A 21,509-nucleotide genomic window follows, 5' to 3' on the forward strand; every position below is an offset into this window, starting at 1 on the left:
ACTCATAGTGCCCAGCATATCATTAGGCACTTAATAAATTCTTCTTGATTGGTTGAGTAGTGTTGTACAAATATGAATATGTTACTAAGGTGGGTAATTTGATTTGTGGAAGTAGTGTTGGAACTTGCTAGATTACCTCTAGAGTACTTTTCCTCTCTCTCTCTCTCTCTCTCTCTCTCTCTCTGTGTCTCTCTGTCTCTCTCTCTCCTTCTTCCTCCTCCTCCTCCTCTTCCTCCTCTCTCTCTCTCTCTCTCTCTCTCTCTCTCTGTCTCTCTCTGTCTCTGTCTCTCTGTCTCTGTCTCTGTCTCTTTCCCTCTTATCTGCTCTCTCTTGCTCTATCTTCTCTGTGCTCTCTCTCTCTTTCTCTCTCTCTCTCTCTCTCTCTCTCTCTCTCTCCCTCTTTCTCTGTCTCTCCTTCTTTCTCTGTCTCTCCTTCTTTTTCTCCCCTTCTCTTTTTTCTCTCCCATTTTCTTCCTTTCTCCTCCTTTTCCTTCTACTCTCTTCTCGCTCGTCCTCCTCTTCCCCACTTCTTCCTCCCTCTCCCTCTCATCCTATGACATTAAAAATGACCACAGTTTCTTCCTGTCACTTTAAGGTCCACGTGACATTGAAACTGGTAAGAAGCTAGTGCTGAGAGGGCTTGAATCTGAAGAGACCTTAAAGACCATTGAATTCAGCTCCTTCATTTTACATGAAACAGACCCAGAGAAATTAAATGACTTTCCCATAGTTCCACATATAGTATTACTACTGGGAGTCCCTAGATGGTACAGGCTTGGTGTCGGGACGATTCTTAGACTCTTAATAGCTGTGTGACCCTGGCAAGTCACTTAACCCTGTTTGTTTCCTCCTCAGTAAAATGAGCTGGAAAAGGGAATAGCAAAATACTCCAGCATCTTTGTCAAGAACATCCCCCAAAAGGTCATAAAGAGTTGAACACACTCAACATGATTGAACAACAATTACTATTACTATTATTACCACTTATATATATCATTTGACCATTTCCAGAACTCTTTATTAATATTATCTACTTTTATTCTCCCTGCACTGTGAGGTTTAATTATCTACATTTTTCACAGGAGGAAACTGAGGCAGACAGTATTAAAGTGATAGCCCTGGGTCACACAGTTGATCTTGGGTCTTCTTGACTCTAGTTCTAGTGACTGATTCATTGTGCCCTTTAGTAGAGCTGAGATTTGAACCCAGATCCTCTTATTCTGAACCTAATAGTGCTCTTTCACTGCTGGTCCAGCATCTGCCCAGGTTTAAGGCTGTGGGCTAGCCCGGCTCCCTGGCAACAGCTTCAATAGATGAGTACTGCGAGGGGTTGGAAGGGCTTTTTAACATCCAAAAAGTCTTGAGAGTTTCTTCCTCTATAAAGTGCCAGGGAGTCTTCAAGAGTCCCCCAGTTCTAAAGCTGAGATCTGTTCATTCTTGTGATTCTTCTTTCGTTTAATTGAAGGAATCAACATGTGCAAAGTACTTTGGAAACCTTTAAAGTGCTGTATAAATAAATACAGCGTTGCTGTCATTGTGGGCTTTGTCATCCTCGTCACCATCCTCATCCTCATCCTCATCTTTTGTCCAGATGCTCAGTCTATGTGTAAATAAAAGGCTAGCCACTAGGTGGGTATCATGATATCATGATATTTCCTTCCATGGAAACTAACTTTCTTTCTTTCTTTCTTTCTTTCTTTCTTTCTTTCTTTCTTTCTTTCTTTCTTTCTTTCTTTCTTTCTTTCTTTCTTTCTTTCTTTCTTTTCTTTCTTTCTTCTTTCTTTCTTTCTGTGGGTATCATGATATCATGATATTTCCTTCCATGGAAACTAACTTTCTTTCTTTCTTTCTTCTTTCTTTCTTCTTTCTTTCTTTCTTTCTTTCTTTCTTTCTTTCTTTCTTTCTTTCTTTCTTTCTTCCTTCCTTCCTTCCTTCCCCTCCCCCCCCTCTCCCTCCTTCCCTCCTTCTTCCTTCCTTCCTTCCTTCCTTTCTTCCTTTCTTTCTTCTTGAAATTTGGTGAAATTTATCTCCTCTCCTAGTACTCCTCTTCCCCTTCCCCCAACCCCAGTTAAACGATTTTACTTTTGACCCCATCCCTCATCTCAAAACTTTTCCCTTTGCCTTCCAAAGCCACAGGCCGTGAGCTCATCAGATAAACTGTCCCTGTCTGTTCTAGTGCTAACCGGAGAAAGCTGGGACAGATCCCCCAAGCCCTCCCTCCCAAGCCTAGGTACCACATTGGCAGTTTCACTGGGGGCCTTTCAGAATTGATACCCCTGGATTATTTTGCCTAAAGCAGGGGAATTGCTGCTCTGTGTTGATTCCAAAGTGTGTAAATCAATCGGTTCTATCATTTACTAGCTCCTGTGTCTTGGGAAGACCTTTCTTTTCTCTTCCTCCTCTGGGACTCAGTTTCCCCACCCCCAAGTAAGGCTTGGAGTAGGTGATCTCATAGCTCTTAAAGATCTGCCCCATATAATCCGGGACCTTATTATGGTGATACTTGTTTTCCAGTTCCCAGTTCCCTCAGCTCGGCTGTGAGCTCCCCACGGGCAATGACCACGTTCCTTTCCCAGCTCTCCACCCACAGGATCTTCCCACAATGCTGAGCATGGGGCACGATTCCAAAGGACTGTTGATGAAACATGTCCCTTACCTCCTGAGAGAGGTGATGCTGAAGGAGACATACATTTTTGGAGATGGCTGATGGGATCTGTTTGTTTGCGTGTATATGTTGATGGATTTTTTTCTTTCTTTCATTTTTTTCGGGGGAGGACATGAGAGAAAAATAAATATTTGTTTAAACGGAAACATTTAAGAATAAAACCAGAATCAGAAAATAACAAATTCACTGAGTTCTTGCTGTATTTTCTTTGATGGATGCTGCTGCCACAGACGGGAAGCCCGAGACCAAGGTTACTAAGCATGGTGTTTTATTGATCATCAGAACAAGTTTCCACAGAAGCCCCTTGGGGCACAGATTCTGACAGAGATGGCACTGAGTGGTGGCTAGGGGCTGGCAGTGGGAGGGAGGCCAGCCTCCAGGAAATTACCCCTTCCAGACTCCCTGATATGCTCAGTCCCTCAGCTCTGAGGAGAGCTCTCGTCCTCCCTGGCCAAATAAAGCAGGGTGGGGTAGGGAGAGCTGACTCTGCCTCGGACTGGCAGTGCCCACGATGGCACTAGGCACCTGGGAGAGGGGTCTGACACGGGAGGGGGTGGAGAGACAGACAATTCACTTCACAATGTATTAATGGACAGCAGTAAGTGAGACCTAGTTGCTGGAAGGTGTCATGGGTCTGGGGCTCTTATACTCCTCTTTCTCCCAGGGCGGGCAATGGATCCTCCCTCCCCTATTTCAGATCTCCCTATGCCCACCCCGTTCATCCTAAGGTCCGACATCTTAAAATCTCACCTACATCTGTCTTCCTTCAACGTGCTCCATATTCAGACTTTGCTCGTAACATCATGAATCCAAATTCTGTGACATTTTCTTAGTTTTCTCTTTTTCAGAAAAATAATCCTAGTTCCTTGCCTTTAGTGGGGTTTCATTTCAGGAAATTTTGGTTTATTACCCACAATCCTAAGAGCCTGGCTAGGTTCTGTAGAACACATGAAACCCTATCCCACCCAGAACTTGCTTTCCTTGGAGGATCCAGACTCCTTCCTTCAAACCCTTGCAGGAGCCTCACAAATAAAAAACACCACACTGGTTTTTCCTTTACTTTTTCACCCTCTGAGGACTTCCCAACACGGAGGAGGCCATTTGCCTGCAAACAAGGTGACCTTTCCGCCCTGTACGAGAGATTGGAAACTGCTATTCCATCTATCTTTGAAGCTCTCTACTTGCCCTCAGGTTGGAATGGATTGGAAATGATGGTAACCTTGTATTTCTCCCTTTGACTATAGTGGGTGCAATACAGGCCCAGGATAACAGTATTTCAATCTTAACAGGAGTGGGGTAGAGAGGATCAGAAAATAACAACCTCTCTCAAGCCAAATGCGAGTTTTCCATGCATGCAATAGGCTGGAAATTATGGTAAGCCAGCGTTTTCCTCCTTAGACATTATAGGCCTGAAATTACAGGACCTTTTTCATCTTGGATGGGAGAAGTTTGATAGGGCTGAAATTACAGTGATTTTTAAGCTGCTGTTCTCCCCTAGTATACCATTAACCTTCCTTTATGGTAATTTTGGGCCATTCTGTCTGGGTTTTACATCCTTAAATTATCTTTTTTTTCTTTTTTCCCCCTTATCTCTTTGAGTTTCTTAAGAAGGTGGCCTCCTTACCAATCTGTGAACAGAAACCCAAAGGCCTCTGGGACCAGGATGATTTCTCCTGGGCTGACAACAGCAGCATAAAGATAAAAGCTCATTAGTTCGGTGAGAATACAGGAAATGAAAAGCATGATACCGTACCCAAAGATCGCAGCCTGGTTTGAGGATCTTGGGTCCGTTAACCTGTTTTCCTGCTTCGGTTCACAATTTAATATTTTGTTCTTTTTAACTGATGGCTGTCTCTTCATTTGGGACTCTTGGCACTCTTTCTGGTGAAAAATTGTGCTTATGTCCCCGAGGAGAATTGACGGTTTTTGTTTTAAAAATGTTTAATGCCAGTATAATATCAGAGGTAGGCTTTGAACCTAGCACTTCTGCTTCCCAGCCCGGCCCCCCAGCCTTTCCACCACGCTGCTTTTCTCATAGACCTTTCTGACCCGCTAAGGACGGCAGCGATCCGTTAAATCCACCACCAGAATCTCTTTTCCCCTCCTTTGGCATAAACCAGAAACATCAGCATTAAAATCAATCTGCACACAGCCGATCGATCACCTCTGGCCACCAAGTACTTGCTGGACTTTAGAGAAAGCAAAGCTAATTTTTTTAAGGGAGCAGGGGCTTGCAGGGGCACAGAGCGAGTCACAAAATAGAAATATTCTGACCAATAAATACATCTCAAAAAAGGAAAAGCAAAACCGCTCCATTGATGCTCCCGAACACGGCGGGAAGCATTAGAACATGCACACGGAGCTATGTACAGTGTAAACAGTAAAGACGGCGTGGTTTGGCTCCAGTGGGGAGCAACCTTGGGGCAGAGGCCAGTCAGGATGGACGGTGTGTCCAGGTGGGGGTGCTGCTCAGGGGCGGGGGCCTGGCTGGGGAGGTGGGCACTTGGGATGGAAAACTCCTACATCTCCTTCCCTCTGGGGAAGCAATGGAGAGTCCGTGGGAGGCAGAAGGAAGAGACGGGGAAGAGGGACGTCTGCAAGGCAGCAAAGCTGGAGGTCAGAAGCGGTGGAGGCTCACCACGGCCTCCGATCGTTGGAAAAGGGGGAAGTTGATGGGCAAAACACCGAATAGTGGGAGGAGGGGGCAGGGCTGCAATTTACGGCCTTCGGCCTCAGCTTCAGCGATCTGAGGCCGGCCAAGAGAAGAAGCAGGAGGACCTTTCCCTCCCCGAACCGGCCAGGCCCTCTCCAGGAGATCAATGAGCACCTAGGGGTGAGTGTCCAGGGACAACACCCGGGAAAGGGGTTAGAGGAGTTCCATTGTTTTGCCGGGGGGAGGAGGGAGAGGGGGTCTGTTCTGGACCTGTGAGTCCATTGAGTAGGAAACTCCCAGCACTCCTAAGGAATTCATCGGCAACCCGAGTCTTCCATGAGTAAGTTGCCACCAAGAGGTTAAGCGACTTGCCCGCTATGTGTCAGAGGTAGGTCTTGAATCCAGGGCTTCCTAGCTCCAAGGCTGGCCCTCTAGCCACTGCCCCACACTGCCTCTCTCCTAGACTCAGAGACTCTTAGTGCGGGAAGGGACCTCTGACCCCCTGTGGACAGAAGTGGAGATCCCCGTCCAGGGGCAACACGAGAGCTTGGGCAGAGGAAGGGGTGGGAATGTTCGAAAGGGGTCGCAGGCGGCTTCCCTTAAATCTGGGGTCCAGCTTTGGGCCTGGAAGCTTTCCCGATGGGTTTGTAAGGGAAAAGTCAGACTGGGGGCCTCCACTAGAATGAGTGAGAGACTGGCTCCATGTCTGGTGGTGACCAAGGGCCCGAGGACCCTCGTGGGGATGGGCCTGGGGGAGCAGGGCCCCGGGCCCCAGGCAAGCACCTCGAGTTGGTGCTCTCCAACCAGCTGCACTGATCCAAGTGTCTGGGCTGTCCTTGGGGGGGATGGAAGGCCCCAAACCCGGAGGAAGGAAGATGGGGACTCAGTTCCGAAGCCGTCTGACTGAAGCCTGGGCCCCCCATGGGAGCCCCTCCCCCAAGCTGCCATAGAACCAAAGCCAGAGAGGCCCTGGGGTGGTCAGTGTATGCGCGGGACAGAGGGGGGGGCAGCCCCTTTCTGCCTCGGGCCGGGTTTCCATCCACCTGCACCCTCCCGCACGGTCTCATCTGGAGGACCCCGCGGCCAGGGCCCGCTGACCGTGGGGAGGGCGGCTCCTTTAAATATCCGTTTCCCGGAGGCCACAGTAGTCGTCCAAGTCGTAGGCGTGGAAGGCGGCCGCCTCCACTCCATCCTGGGGCACCCCGAGGCAGATGGACTCCACCTCGCTGCGGGAGGGGGTGCCCCCGGGCCCCCCGCCCGGGGAGCCCCCGGAGGCCCCGGCGGCGCGGAGCTTGTGCGACAGGCTGGTGACCTTGGCCCGCAGCTGCGTCGTGGGCTTCTTGAAGGGCCCCAAGAGCTTCCACTCGCGGAAGGCGGCCGTGGCCTTGAGCCGGGGCCCCGCCGCGCCGTCGGGAGGGCCCCCGGGCAGCAGGGAGGCGGGCCGGGCTGGCGGCGTCAGCGGGGCCGCCGCGAGGGCCGCGCAGTCCCGCCGGGAGCCCCCAGGGCCCGGCCCGGACCCCGACGCCCGCCAGTGGTGGCCGTAGACGCGCCAGAGGGGCCGGCGGCGCCGGCGGCGACACTGGCAGCGCAGCAGGCGGAGGAAGGCGCGCTTGAACTCCTTGCTGGAGCAGGGGTAGATGATGGGGTTCACGCAGCTGTTGAAATAGCCCAGCCAGAAGATCACCTTGAAGACGCCCTCGGACGGCTTCAGCTGGGGGAAGAGGGAGCCTGGACGGAGAGGAGAGAGAAAGACAGAGTGAGCGGAGGGAGGAACGGGGGATGTGCGCGGCGCGGGCAGGCGGGTGCAGCGGGGAGGCAGAGGGTCCTTCTACCCCAACCCCCATCTTGTAGCCGGGGCACTGATGCGGGAAACTCGGGTTTCTCAGTAGAGATGGTGGGGACAGTCCCTCCCTGTGGGAGCCACCAATCTAAGGGGGAAGCTTCAGGTCTGATGGGTGCCATACTGTCCCAGCATCTGAGACACTCCTGATCTAAAAGGAGAGCCCCTGCCGCGGGGAGCCTCTAGTCTGATGGGGGAGGGGGCGCCTGCCTCCAGGGAGCCTCTAGTCTGGTGGGGAAGGGGGCCCCTGCCCGCGGGAAGCCTTTAGTCTGGTGGGGAAGGGGGCCCCTGCCCGCGGGAAGCCTCTAGTCTGGTGGGGAAGGGGGTTCCTGCCTCCAGAGAGCCTCTAGTCTGGTGGGGGAGGGCGCACCTGCCTTCAGGGATCCTCTAGTCTGGTGGGGAAGGGGGCCCCTGCCTCCAGGGAGCCTATAGTCTTGTGGGGGAAGCACCTGAATCGTAGATGGTTTAGACTGCTGTTTTGGGCTTGATATCAGGAGCTGAACTCAAATCCTGTCCCAGATACTGATTAATCAGCTTCCTTCTCTATGAAGGATCAGCCTGGACTCAATGGCGTCTAAGAAATCTACTTGTTTTAAATTTAGTCCATTCCCTTAGGTAGCCCCTGTCCCTGCCTCCAAGGAGCTTCTAGTCTGGTGGGGGAGAAAGTCCCTGCCTCTAGGGGAGGTACATCCAGGGGAGGATGTAGGCAGCCCTTTCCTCTGCCTTCAGAGAACTTCTAGGTATATGGGGGGGGGGAAGGAAACCAGCAGCTGTCTCAGAACAGCATACAGGAGCGAGGGATCGGTAGACTGGTAGTGTCTGACAAATAAAACTGAGAGTCATTAGGTCATAAGTGGATCACATGTTAACTTAGAAAACCAGGATGTTTCTATATTTCTTTTAACAATAATATTTCAGTACATTAAAGCACATGGGAACTGCATTTTAATTCTGGTTTGGGCTGAATGCCGCCCACATCTCTGGGGGACACTACCCGGGGAGTGCTTTGGGGATCCCCCTCTCAGTATCAGAACATCCCACTTAGAAGGTGACAATCTGGTCCACTAGAGGCCACTTCCAACGTCCCCAGTGGTCACCCAGCTCTCTTGTGAGGCTCTCTAATGCTGAGGAACCCACCAAATCCCACCATCATTGTTCTTTAGGGATATCATGTCAAAGCGAGACAAAGTGCTGGCTTTCCATGTCCTCTCGGACAGCTCCCCCGTGAATAAGGTTCCTAGCAGGTAGGGCTGGTCAGCAAAGTCCCTGATCAAGGCAGGGGAAAGAAGGCAGAGCATCTGGCAGAAAGAGGCCTTCCTGGCCACAGGGCTTTTCTGAGACAGCTCAAGTGAGCCCCCAAGAAATGGCCCGATGTTTACTATCCTTGTGGGTCAAGGGGAACGAGTGGGGATGATCCTAAGATCAGAGCTGCAGAGCTGGAAGGGACCTTTATCATGTAGTCCAAACCAGGGATCCTCAAACTTTTAAAAATTTTTTATTATTTTATTTTATTTTTTTCAAACTTTTTAAATAGGGGGCCAGTTCACTGTCCCTCAGACTGTCGGAGGGCTGGACTATAGTAAAAACAAAAACTTTGTTTTGTGGGCCTTTAAATAAAGAAACTTCATAGCCCTGGGGGAGGGGGATAAGCGTCCTCAGCTGCCGCATCTGGCCCACGGGCCATAGTTTGAGGACCCCTGGTCCAAACCTTTTCATTTCACAGACCCAGAAAGTGACTTTAAATGATACACAGTTTGAGACTGGATTCAAATCCAGGTCTTCCTAATTCCAAATCCTTTCCCTTATCTATGGTCACTGTCTGTCTTTTCACATCACTGATAGCCTTCTCTCGCTGCCATTCAGCAGGAGACGATCCATGAAGTGAAGATGGGGAAATGTTGATGAAAGAGAAGGGAGCAGGAAACCTAAACGGCTGGGACAAAAGGTCAGAGGGCACCTGGGAGTTGAGATTTCTTACCCCCTTTTCAACCTCTTTTTTGGGTCATCTAGTCCCACCTGATATTGACTTTCGATGTTGATCGATTGAAGCTAAGTATGAGACTCCATTTATGCCTACTGAGTTTCATCTAACCAAGGATGACCATCCAGCCTTCCAGAATCCTTCTGAATCCTGACTTGTCGTTCAGAGTGTGGAGCAACCTCTCCGGCATCATGCTATCTGCAACTCTGAGAAGTTCACCCTCCATGCCTTTGTTCAAGTCACCAGAAGCCAGTCTTTGCCAGCGGAGGCTCCGCTGCAGTTCTCTTCCAAGCCCTTTACAACCAACCGCTTGTCCGGCTCCAGATCTAATCTCTTTCTTGTCTAGCTCATTCCCTTCTCCCTTGAGAACCCAACGAGAGACTTTATCTTATAAACGCTTTGCTAAAATCTGTGTCTACTTGGCCCACAGTTATAACACCCTGGGAAGGGAAGGAAATGAGGGTGATTTGGTAGACCTAGTCTTGACAGAGCTATGCTGGCTACTCTGATAGTCAGACCGGAAGCTGCAGAGAAGGAGCCCGCTTCCATTTGTTCAGTCCCATCACTAGTCCCGGCTCCACTCTCACCAGCAGGTGGAGCCAGACCCTTGAGGAAAGTGGTCCTTTCCGTGGTCCTGAACCCACCGAGGCTGGAAAATCACTTTCTGACTCAGGGCGAATTTCTTTTAATTTAAGCCTGGGATGACAAATCATTGGGTGACCCTGCCAAGCAGTGAGCTCGCGCTTGGCTCGGGAACGTTATTATTATTATTATTATTAGCTTTATTATTCCATTCACACCAAAGAGAGTTATGTCCCAGCAGTACTGGGGGCAGGCGGCCAGAGGTCCCGAGCCAGTTCAGGTCAGCCTGGAAGGTTGGCTACGGCTCCGAGAGAAGCCATTCTGCAGCCACGCCTTCTGCTCGCCCTTCCTGAGGGTTCCTGAAGAGCCTCCAGGGAAGGCTCCTGGGTAATAACTCAGCTGGACAGTCAGCAGGCGCTTTTGAAGCACTCGTCACTCTTGTCAACACTGAGGATACAAAGGAAGGCTAAAAAACACAGCCCCTGTCTTCAGAGGGCTTATATTCTACTGAAGGAAATCACATGCAAACAACCATAGACGACCAAGACATATACAGGGTAAATGGGAATTGCCTCCCGATGAATGTGGGATTTGAGCTGAATCTTGGTGAAAAACATGAGTTGTAAGGAAGAGGAAGAGCATTCTAGGTTTGGGGGAGAGCCGATGAAAGAGTTATGGAGTCAGGAGATGGCGCATCATGTTCTTGGTTCAGTAAGAAGGCAGGATTGAGGCCTCCAGAGACTTGAAAAAGTGGGAAGGGCCCAGGTTGTAAATTACTTTAAGATGATGTAAAATTTGACCGTGGAGATAATAGGGAGCCACTGGAGTTATTGATTAGGGCAATGATATGGTCAGTCTTGTACTTTTGGAAGATTATATTAGCAACAGAGTGGAGGATGGATTGAATAGGAGAGAGATTTGAGGGAAAGGAGACCCACTAGCAGATTATTGCAATAATCCAGGCAATAATAGACTAAGGTGGTGGCTTTGCAAGTGGAGAGCTCAGGACCAGGATGAATAAGGATCATGATTAAAGATGGAACAGAGGAGCAAAGTCCAGCCCAAGAATCCCAGAGCAAGGTCAGGTTCCTTCCCATTTTGCTGATCCCTCTCAAAACAGTGAGCCATCTCCTTTCTGGCTGTTTTATGTTTTACAAACCAATTTCCTCCCAAAAGCTCTGAAAAGGAAACAGGACAGAGATGAATATTCCTGTTTTATAAATGAGGATGCATTGAGACTCATACCTTGTGCCACCATTGGTGTCCTAGTGTGATGGTCTTGCCTCCTTTAGGATCTGTGTCTTCAGTAGCTCTACAGTTCCATTCTGTACCATGTCTAAGGACCATGTCTAAGTGAAGGGACAGGTCAGTTCTCTGAGAGCCCCCACAGCTGTGGATCATAACATTTGAGGAAATTGCAGGGCAACCTTTGCTGACACAGCTTGTCAGCTTGCGGCTTGTGGATGGGGAATGAAATAAATTGGAGGCAGGGGGAAGAGGAGGGAAGTCAGACAAAGCGACAGCCTCTCAGTGGGGAGGTCAGAGAACAGCAACTGCCTCTCAAGTCTCCTTGTATCATCATCTCTTCACATAAAGAGATCCATTCTACAGGTCTGAGTTAGACCTCCAGCAGCCACTGGCAGGTGGGTCCCCTGTCACAACACAGAACTACAATCCACATTTTCTTTCTCTGTCTCTCTCTGTCTCTCTGTGTCTCTGTCTCTCTGTGTCTCTGTGTCTCTGTCTCTGTCTGTCTCTGTCTCTCTTTCTCTGTCTCTCTCTGTGTGTCTCTCTCTTTCTTTTTCTCTACCCTCTCTTTTCCACTGTCTCTTCTCTTCTGTTCTTTTCCCTTCTAGTCTTTCTCTCCTCTTTGTCTTTCCTCTTCTCCCTTTCTTCTACCAGGAAAAAAGTGCCTGATAGGATAGGAATCTGTCTATAATTAGAGTGCGTAGGATTAGGAGAATGAGTGGGCATAAGGTGTGGAGAAGGTATACTAGTACCTATGGGGGAATATTGCCACTGCCTCTGCTCCTGAAGGGAAGTGAACCAGCCCGTCACAGGAGCTGATCGGGTCCGATGGGCTTTTTTTTAAGGGATGTCTTTGAGGAGGATTTTTATTTTGGTGGGATAGTCAAAGTCCCTTCTTTTTCTTGACATTTTCTCATCCGGCCTCCAAATTCAGCAATTTCTTGGTAATCACCAAGCATTTATTAAGCATACAGTGCCAGACACTATACCCATTTTTTTCCTAAAGGAAAGGGGAAGAACCACTGGGCATGCTACTCCTGGGAAGCCCATTCCATGATCTGTATTTGCCTATCGTTAGGCTCAGTTAGTGCAGGATTAGAGCCCAGTCTGTATTTGGCTTAAGGGTTAGTTCATGTTTTATTTAGGAATCAGTCTGTGGCCAGGTAAGAGATCATTATTTATTAGGTTTAGAGGTCAGTCTATGGCCAGTTACAGGTCACCTTTGGCCAAAATCTGTGGCCATTCTATAGTCAGAGGTAGAGGTGTCTGGATTAAGGGATAAGGGAAACCGAGTGCTGCAGAATGGAGGCTTTCACATTGTGCGCTGGAGAAGACTTTCAAGAATACCTTGTACAGCAAGGAGATCAGATCAGCCAACACTTAAAGAAATTAGTTCCCACAATTCACTAGAAGGTGAAATACTGAAGCTGAAGCTTAAATACTTTGGCCATATAATGAGAAGACGCGTCTTATTGGAAAAGACCTTGATGTTGGGAAAGACTGAGAGCAAAAGGAAAAGGGGACGGCAGAGATGGAGAGAGTATGTCGTGGAAACACGAACCTGAGCTTGGCCAGACTTTAGGAAGTCGTGGCGGGCGAAGGAATCGGTAATCTCTGGCGGGGTCACAAAGAACTGCATATGACTGAACAATATGTCTTGATTAGAAGTCAGTCTGTGGCTGGGTTAGAGATCACTCTGTGGCCAAAATTAGTGATTATTCTATGGTGATTGTAGAGCTCAGTCTGTGTTTGAGTAAGGAGTTATGGCGTCGCCAGGGTTAGAGGTCAGTCTTGTCCGGGAGAGGGATCAGTCGGTGGCCAAGGTGGGAAACCACTCCATGACTTGGGTAAGGGGTCACTCTGTGTGGGGAAGAGTGAAAGGCCCACATGTGGGGAAGGAACTCGTAACCTTGGGTTACTTCAGCTTTAAAGAAAACCAGGCGGCTGGATGGTATGGCAGAAAGATCGCCTCTGTCTGAATTCAGTGACGGGCTCGGACATTCGCTGCACCTCGGACAAGTTGCCTCAGTTCCCTCATCTGTAAAATGAGCTAGAGAAAAGAATGGCTAACCATCCTAGTATCTCTACCAACCAAACCCTACATAGGGGGTCACATAGAATGGGAAATGACTAAAATGACTTGATAATAACAAACTGGGAAAACCAAATGTAAAACTTTCAGTGGGAGAGAGAAGTCTCCATAACCTGGTTCTCCCGGCTCTGTGTCCTCCCTCGCCCACACCCTCCTGTGGGACACCTCCTGAACTGTTCCCCCTCCCCCTCCACTGGCTCTGCTCCCAGTGGCTCCAGCCCAGGCCACAGCTAATTAAAAAGCCCCAAGTACTTCCTTCCCAGGATTTCTGTCCCTGAGTCAGACTGAGGAATAGTTCTGCAGGGCCGCCCCCTCCAATTCCAGAGACCCCCAGCTGGAAGAGCTGGGGATGCATCCCTGCTGTGGCTCATCTGGGCGCTGGTGGGGGGCGCAAGGAGGAGATGGACAGAAGCCCTGCCCCGGCCGAGAGCCACCTGGCGTTGGAGACGGATTCAAGTCTCGGCTCAGACCCTTCCTGGCTTTATAAATCTGGGCAGGGCGTTATTCTCTCAGGTTCCTCACCTATAATATGAACATACTAATAATGCCCACCTTCATGGGGCTGTTGTGAGGATCAAGTGAGATTATACAGAAAAAGGGCTTTGGAACCCGAAAGCTTTTGCTGATGTTCTAATTCTCATTGGAGGCTTTCTACGAAAGGGACAGAAATCTAGACATGGTGTCTTCCGGCCTCCATTTGAAGGACTTATTCATGCTCTCTAAAGGAGATCCGGTGGCTCCGGTCTCGGAGTCGTGGGGGATGCAAGTGGTGAAGTCTCGGGCGGGACTCGCTCTCGATGCCCTCGGAGAAACCTGCCAGCTCTGCTGTTCCAGGTGATACTCGGGCACTCCCGGAGCACCCGTGTCCCAATGGAGTCCCCAGCCTGCAGCCTGCATTAGATTCAGGATGGGGGAGACTGAAAGCCTGGAGCAATGTGAAGGCCCAGTTAGCCCCCTTAGAATCAGCCGGAGTCAGGATAAGCAAAAGTCCTTGGTCTTTAGGGGGAGAAGTGAAGGGAACGGCTGCAAGGTCTCCACGACCTCCCTTCTCCTTGTCAACAGCCAAGAGATCCTGGCTTGTCTCACTCCACTCCCCAATCCCTCCCACAATTCTCTGTGTCCACCAAAATATCGGACCAGCACAGGAGAGTGGGAAGGGCCATTTTCCAAGCATGTGCTAATGTGCTTATTAGCATTAATTAGCCTCAAGTTGTCTGATTCCAGGGCACCTACTCTGAGTCTCAGCCCTTTACAGAGCAATGTCTTGCGTTATTCGAATCTGTTTCATGTTGCCGTTGGGCAGGAGTAGCCATGGCACGTAATTCCAACTTCTAAGAGAGTGAATTGGAATATATGGGGTACTGCCCTGGTCGCTTCTTTGCAGGGGGGAACCTGGCTGTGTTTCCTCCCACCTGGGCCTGCTCATCCAGCCTGTGCCTTGTTCACGTCCTTCCATAAGCTCCCAGGGGGTCCACACTCCACGGACCCCTCCTCTCTTTCTATGACATTGATAGGAAACCAGCAGAATACACAATTGGCAATGGATTTGGTCCTCCAGCCTCTAAAACAATCACAGCTGATATTCTTATATTGCCTTAAAGTTTACAAAGTACTTTACACATGTTAACTCACTTGACCATGTGAAGCAGGTGCTATTATTATCTCCATTTTACAGATGAGGAAACTGAGGCTAAGAGAGGTCTGAATTACCCAGCGTGATGCAGCTAGAGAGGTCTAAGATAGGATTTGAATTCGGATCTCCTTGCCCTACAAGTCCAGCACTGTGGTACCTTAACCAGGGAGGGGTCTGTGAATTCATTTTTTGGAAACATTTCAAGGCACCTGGGAGAAGGCAGAATGGAGCCAGTGTTATCTGAATGAATGAATGAAAAAAGCATTTATTGAGTGCTTACTGTGTATCGGACACTGAGATAAGAGCAGGAGCTAGGAATAAAAAAAGACAAAATAGTTTCTGCCCTTAAGGAACTTATTTATCATCTAATAGAGAAACACAACACATGGGAAATAGTGTCTAGGGCTTTTGTCCAGTCGGTCACTGGGATAGTCAGTGGAGTACTTTTGATCGATCCATCATTCCCAGGAATGGCTCTATCTGATTACTCTTTACAGGGCAAAATGTTGGAAAAGGGACAGGACTAAAGGTAAGTGGAGGAGTGATCAGACATATCAGGAAGTTTGCCTGAGTGCGATTATAGATAATCTAGAGAATAGGATTCCCTGGTTCATTACTAAGAAGTAACTGAAGGGAAACCCCCCTCCCCCCAATATGGGAAGATATGATGTGGAAGAACACATTGTAATATTCTAGAATGAGACTTAGAAGTCACCCTAGAAAATATTTTTTATTTTTTATAGTTGGGGAAACTGAGGCATAGATGACAGAGCTTGGATTCAAACCCAGATCCTCTGTCTATAAATTCTTTTGAGTGCTGCTTCAAGGGGACATCTCCTGAAAACCAAGCCATAGGTTGTTGGTGAGATGGGGTGCTAAGTAATCGATGGCAGATCAAACTCCTTCTCTGAACCTCAGTTTCCTTATTTGTCACCTTGTTACTACCAACCTTACCCGGTCGCCTGAAAGCTCTAGCGTGACAATGAATGCAACCCCAAAGCACCGGGATTCTCTGCCAGCTCTTACTCCGTCATCGACAGGGACACAGACGAGCGCTTGCCCGGGAGGTCTGAAGGGGAGATTGGGATCCAGGTCCCATTATGGTTTCAAACTGGGCTGGCAGCTGAGGACCCAACCACAGAAAAGAAATTCTATGATGTTGTTGTTATGAATCGAAATTCTGTTTGAATTGGAAGTCACCCGGGGACATTGACTAACGGGGCAGGCCCTGGCGCCAAGCGGAAAAATGTTGTTTGGGGATGGGACTGGCATTTGAGCCTGACTGCAGTATTTTTTGGGTGGCATGGGCCTTTTGATGAAAATAACCCACGGTGTCCCTCTTTGACTGGGATTGAGAAAAAGTCTCCCCCAAGAGAGCTCGGGACAATATTCCCATTGTCTGTTTTTCAGTCTGATTTCATGTCAGAGAAGCCATGACAAGGGACTCTGGCATCTGGGATTCATGTGGAGGGGTAGAGGAAAAAGTCGTGGTCTGCGGGATAACTTTCCTCTTATTCTGGAGCTGTGCTGACCCCTTCCTCGGACTGAATGTGGTGTGGAGAAGGAGAGCTTCTGGACCCTGTCCCTAGAGGCCCAAGGGCCTTGAGATGCTTCCTTTTCATGGACATATCGGGGTCTGACAATTACTTCCCAGGCCATGGCTTTTTCCTGGCTGCCTCTCTGCATGGGCTACTGCCGGGTCTCCAGGAGCAATATCTCTTTAGCTTCCTCCCCTTTGAACATCATAGCATCCTCGCTAACATGTTGCCATGGTTACCAGAGATCATGCCCTAGAGGAACATCTGCTCTGGGCTCTCTTGATTGGTGACTGCCTCTCCTAGATAACTGTTTTCAAGACCCAGCAGGTGCTTATTTTCAGAGAAGTCCTTGCCCTGATTTAGTTTACTCTCTCCTCCCGGCCTTACTGTTTCATTCACCCTTCTCTGTCCTCCCCCCATTCTGGGACTACAAACCATGATCAAATCGATTCTGCCCTTGTTCCTGGTTGGGTGATGTCAACCTGCTTCCCTGAGCACCACTCCCTGTCCCTTTAGCTCCTCACTCTGGTCATCACTCTCCTGTATATGTTGTTTTCCCCAGGAGGATACTCCTCATCCACCTCATCCACCTCAGCCCCTTCGGGAGGGAGGCGGGCTCGGGGCTGTTACTGCTGTTCCTGGAGAGTTTAAGTGATTCAGCAGAGGCTGATTCAACATCTATGAACAGACAAGCACTGATGAAGCACTTCCTGGGTGCTAGGTACCTCTCTAGGCCATGGAGATATAAAAGCAAACCTTCCATGGAGGACCTTGGTGATCAAGGCAAAGGTCCTCTGATGTCAGCTTAGGAGCTTTCTCTTGGAAAGACCCATTGTTCCGGTGAAGTTCTTAACCAGGGTCCAAAGATTTCAGGGGGTTGGCGAACTTTTTCGTTTCTATATGGAAAATCGCATTTGGGTATAATTGATTTCCTTGGAAAGTTTGTGTTTATTTTCCGCATTTAAAAACATTATTCTGAGAAGGGGTCCATGACACAAGAACAATTAAGATTTTCTGGAACAGAGTCAGAGTCTTGTCCTGCTCCTTAGTCTCATCAGCCTTAAACTCACTGAGGGGCAGCTGTAGAATAGAAATGATAATCCCTGATTCTGGGAAGAGACCACTTAGAAGACCAATAGTACAGGAAAAAGCAAGTGGATTAAGAAAACCTGTGATAGAAGTTATCCATCTACTCATTTATGTATCTAATACATATGGTCCTTTAAGGATAAAAACCTATTATTTCTAGAATACTGTAGGTTTTCAATGTACTTTACAGATATAATATCTGTCTTCATGATAGTCCAGTGAGATACATGCTATTGTTTCATCATTTAATAGATTAAACAGACAGAAATTAATGACTTGTCCAGGGTCACACAGTTAATAAGTGTCTCAGGTTACATTTGAATTTGGGTTTTCTTGACTCTAAAGTTAGTGCTCTATCTACTGCTTCACTTAGCTCTATCACTTAATCCTCACAAAACCTCCCTCAAAGTTACCCGAAGGTAGGTGCTATCATTATTGCAATAATTTGTTTCCATTTTACAGAAGTAAAGGAAGTTGAGGAAGAGAGGAATTAATGCTGACCAAGATGGCAAAACTAGTTAAAACTCTTGAGGCAAGATGGAAAAGAGTTGGGCTCAATAATCTGGAACTCTGCCAAAGGGCCAGCAATGGCACTACTAAGTCTGTACCCCTAAGAGAGCAAAGAAAAAGGCAAAAGGCCCATATGTACAACAATGTTTACAGCAATTCTTTTAATGGTGGTAAAAAATTGGAAACCAACAGGATCCGTCAGTTGGGGAACAACTAAACAAGTTGCAGGATGCGATTGTGAAGGAATACTATTGTACTAAAAGAAATAAAGATCAGGGAAGACTCGTATGAACTGATGCTGAGTGAAGTGAGCAGAACCAGGAGAACATTATACATAAGTAACAACAACATTGTGCAAAGATCAACTATGATCGACTCTTCTCAGTAATACACTGATCCAAGATGATTCCAAAAGTCTCATGATGGAAAATGCTGACCACATATGGAGAAAGAGCTATGGGATCTAAATGCAAACTTTTGAAACTTTATTTTTCTTTTTTTTTTTTTTTTTTGGTGTGTGTATGTATTTTCTTTTGCAACACATGATTAATGTGTTCTGTGACATATATATGTATATATGACATATATACATATATATAAATAATCTAGATCAAATTATTTGCTAAGGGAAGAGAGAAGGGAGAGGATTTGGAACTCAAAAATTTTAAAAAGGGATGTTTAAAAATTAAAAAAAAATTTGCCTGTAATTGAGAAAAGAAATTAAAAGAATTAGGCTCAAAGCTGAAAAGGAAGAGGAAAAGTTCTTGATGGCTTTTGGAAAACTGACAAGTTTTTTTTAATGAACTTTAAGTTTCTCTCTGGAAAACAGCCTTGAATTTTTAATATCAATATTCTATTGGTATCATTGTATTATGTTGAGTAAAGGAATATTTCCCTCCCCCCGGGAGAACCAAAAATGAGCGCTGCCCAGAAAACGATGGATAGGTACATTTAGGCCACGAGGAACGCTGCAGAAAAACAGGAGTTAAGAGTGTCATCAAAGGCATGAATGAGAGAAAAAGAACATGGGTTGATCATGTGGCAAGAATGAGGACAGCCTGTAGACACCATTGGTAGTCTTTTCATATGAAGAGAAAGCAAGGGTTGCCCGAGAATGGTAGGTAGGCTCCCTGTTATGAACCTGTTGGAGGATGTGGGCATGTGTTACTCAGAATGGGCAAATATGGGGCACTATGATCGCCATGATTAGAAGGGACATATATATCCTTAAAAAAAGCCATCTGCACTTTTGATTTCCATTTCTTCCTTCTCTTCAGTCTTTTGTAATTTGGCTTTTCACCTCATCTTTCAATGGAAACCATTCTTTCCAAAGTCACCAATGTTCTCTCTCTTTTCTCTTTCACTCCCAAGTGTTTTGGCTTCTCTCCCTCCATTTTTTGGGTAACTTCATTAACTCTTCTGGGTTCAATGTTCATCTTTATGTAGAAAACTCACAAATCTATAAATCTAGCTCCAAGCTCCTCCCTTTGCTTTTAATCAAATTTGTTGTTGTTCAGTCATTTCAATTGTGTCTAACTCTTCATGACCCTGTTTTTATGGTTTGCTCATTTTATAGATGAGAAAACTGAGGCAAATGGGGTGAAGTGATTTGTCCAAGGTTACAGAGCTAAGGGGTTCTGAGGCTGGATTTGAATATGAATCTTCCAGATTCTAGACCCAGACACTTTTTCCACCGCACCACCTGCTGCCCAAATGACCAGTTCCTAGTGAATGTTTCAGATTTTATGTCTCAGAAATATCTCGATCTCAACATGTCCCAAACTGAATTTATGATCTTTCCTCCCAAATCCTGCGCTCTTGCAAATTTCACTGTTTCTGTCAAAGGGAGCACCATGTCTCCCAAGTTCCTCACGTTGACATCAGCCTCAATTATTCCTCACTTGACAAATCGAGTCAGTTATCAAACCTTGCCCTCTCTATCTACACAAATTCTCTCATGTCCTCACTCTCTCCATTCACACAGCCTTCATGCCCTTTTACCAAACAACAAACAGCTTCATCATTGTTTTTCATCCATTAAGTCTCTCCCCATCCCTATCTGTCCTCCACACTGATGCCAAAATGATCTTAAAGGAAAATCTGACCCCATCCCTCCCCTCCTCAATCATGTCCAGTGGCTCCCTATTACCTCCAGGATAAAACACAGTTTCCCCATTTGGCCCTTCACAATTTGTTTCTACTCTCCCTTTACTTGCTGTTCTCCATATATAATATTCTATCTCCTCTTTCCAGGCTTTTGTACTCCCTTCTCCTCCTCTTTCTCTTCCTCCTCCTCCTCTTGGTATTGGCTCATGTGCGAATCTTCTATGCGAAGTTTTTCCTGATCCCCTGAAGTCATTAATATCTCTCCCTCCTCCATGAATTCTCATGTATTTACTGATATGTCTACATATTTTTTTCCATTTTTTATTATAGCTTTTTATTTATAAGTTATATGAATGGGTAATTTTACAGCATTGACAATTGCCAAATGTTAACATATTTTTTGGGGAGACATTGGAATTAAATGACTTGCCCAAGGTCACACAGCTAGTAAGTATCTGAGGCCAGATTTGAACTCAGGTCCTCCTGATTCCAGGGTGCTTACACATTGCATCCCTAAGCTCTTTGAGAGGAGGAATTGTTTTTGCTTTTATTTGTGTCCCTTGTCCTTGGCACAGTGCTTGGTGCTTATTAAAAAGTTGTAAAGATATTTTTATCTTTTTCACATCTCTCAATCTATCTGTCTGTTTATTGTCTGTCCATCTGTTTTTCTGCTTGTCTGTCTATCTATGTGGTATCTAAGTATCTATATGTCTGTCTATTTTTCTATCTACCTGTCTATTTATCTATTTACCTATCTATCTATCTGTCTGTCCATCTGTCTCTATCTATCTATCTATCCATGCATCCATCTACCTATCAACAACTAGGTGGTGTAGTGGGTAGAATGCTGGGCCTGGGGTCAGGAGGCCTATTCTGCCAGAGGAGTTCGAATCTGGTCTCAGCCACTTACACACTGTATGACCTGAACAAGTCATTTAACCCTGTTTGCAGTTTCCTCATCTGTAAATTGAGCTGGAGAAGGCAATGGCAAACCACTGCAATATCTTTACCAAGCAAACTCCAAATGGGATCACAGAGAATCAGGAGCGATTGAAAAACGACTGAACAACAAAATTAGGCATATATATTTACATACATGAATATAAATAACTAGATTTAATTTTTGTAAAAAGCTTGTTGGAAAGAGTGGATTAGTTTCGACTCTCTTATCTAATAAAGAACAGTGCCTTCTGAGGACATAGTCCATGCTTGGCTGCAAAGGCACAGAGGGATATGAAACACCCTGGAAGCCGAGCCATCGGCGGGATGCCGACGTCCAAGCTGAACGGCGGATCCAGTTTTCCAAGGGGCTTTTCCTGCCTTTCACAGAGCTCTGAACATCCCCGTCGCGAGTGACCACATTCAGCCAAAGAGCATCTCTGCAGAAAGCTGCAAGGTGTGCTAAGGGCCTGGTCGGAGCTGTTCGTCTTGCCTTATCTTTGAAAAGGCTGAGGTTAATTCCATTAGAACCGTTTCACGGTTTAAAACATCTTGAAATCTTGTGCTGACCGAGCCAGCCCGGGCCGGGGTGACGACCAGGCCCTGGGACGGCGGATTCTTGGCCAAGTCCCA

At 47.2% G+C, this 21,509-nt stretch overlaps 1 protein-coding gene across 1 annotated transcript in view; it reads right to left on the minus strand.

Moving 5' to 3' along the window:
- Positions 1–2,916: 2,916 nt before the first annotated feature.
- The window catches only part of ADRA1D (adrenoceptor alpha 1D), a 63,135-nt gene continuing 44,542 nt past the window's right edge, over positions 2,917–21,509 (minus strand). Inside the window, exon 2 of the mRNA XM_051973516.1 lies at positions 2,917–7,046. Within this exon, the coding sequence (XP_051829476.1) occupies positions 6,436–7,046 (611 nt within the window). The 3' untranslated portion in view covers positions 2,917–6,435. The remainder of the gene's footprint in view (positions 7,047–21,509) is intronic.

This window comes from Antechinus flavipes, chromosome 2 (genome assembly GCF_016432865.1).
Source record: "Antechinus flavipes isolate AdamAnt ecotype Samford, QLD, Australia chromosome 2, AdamAnt_v2, whole genome shotgun sequence".
NCBI lineage: Eukaryota > Metazoa > Chordata > Mammalia > Dasyuromorphia > Dasyuridae > Antechinus > Antechinus flavipes.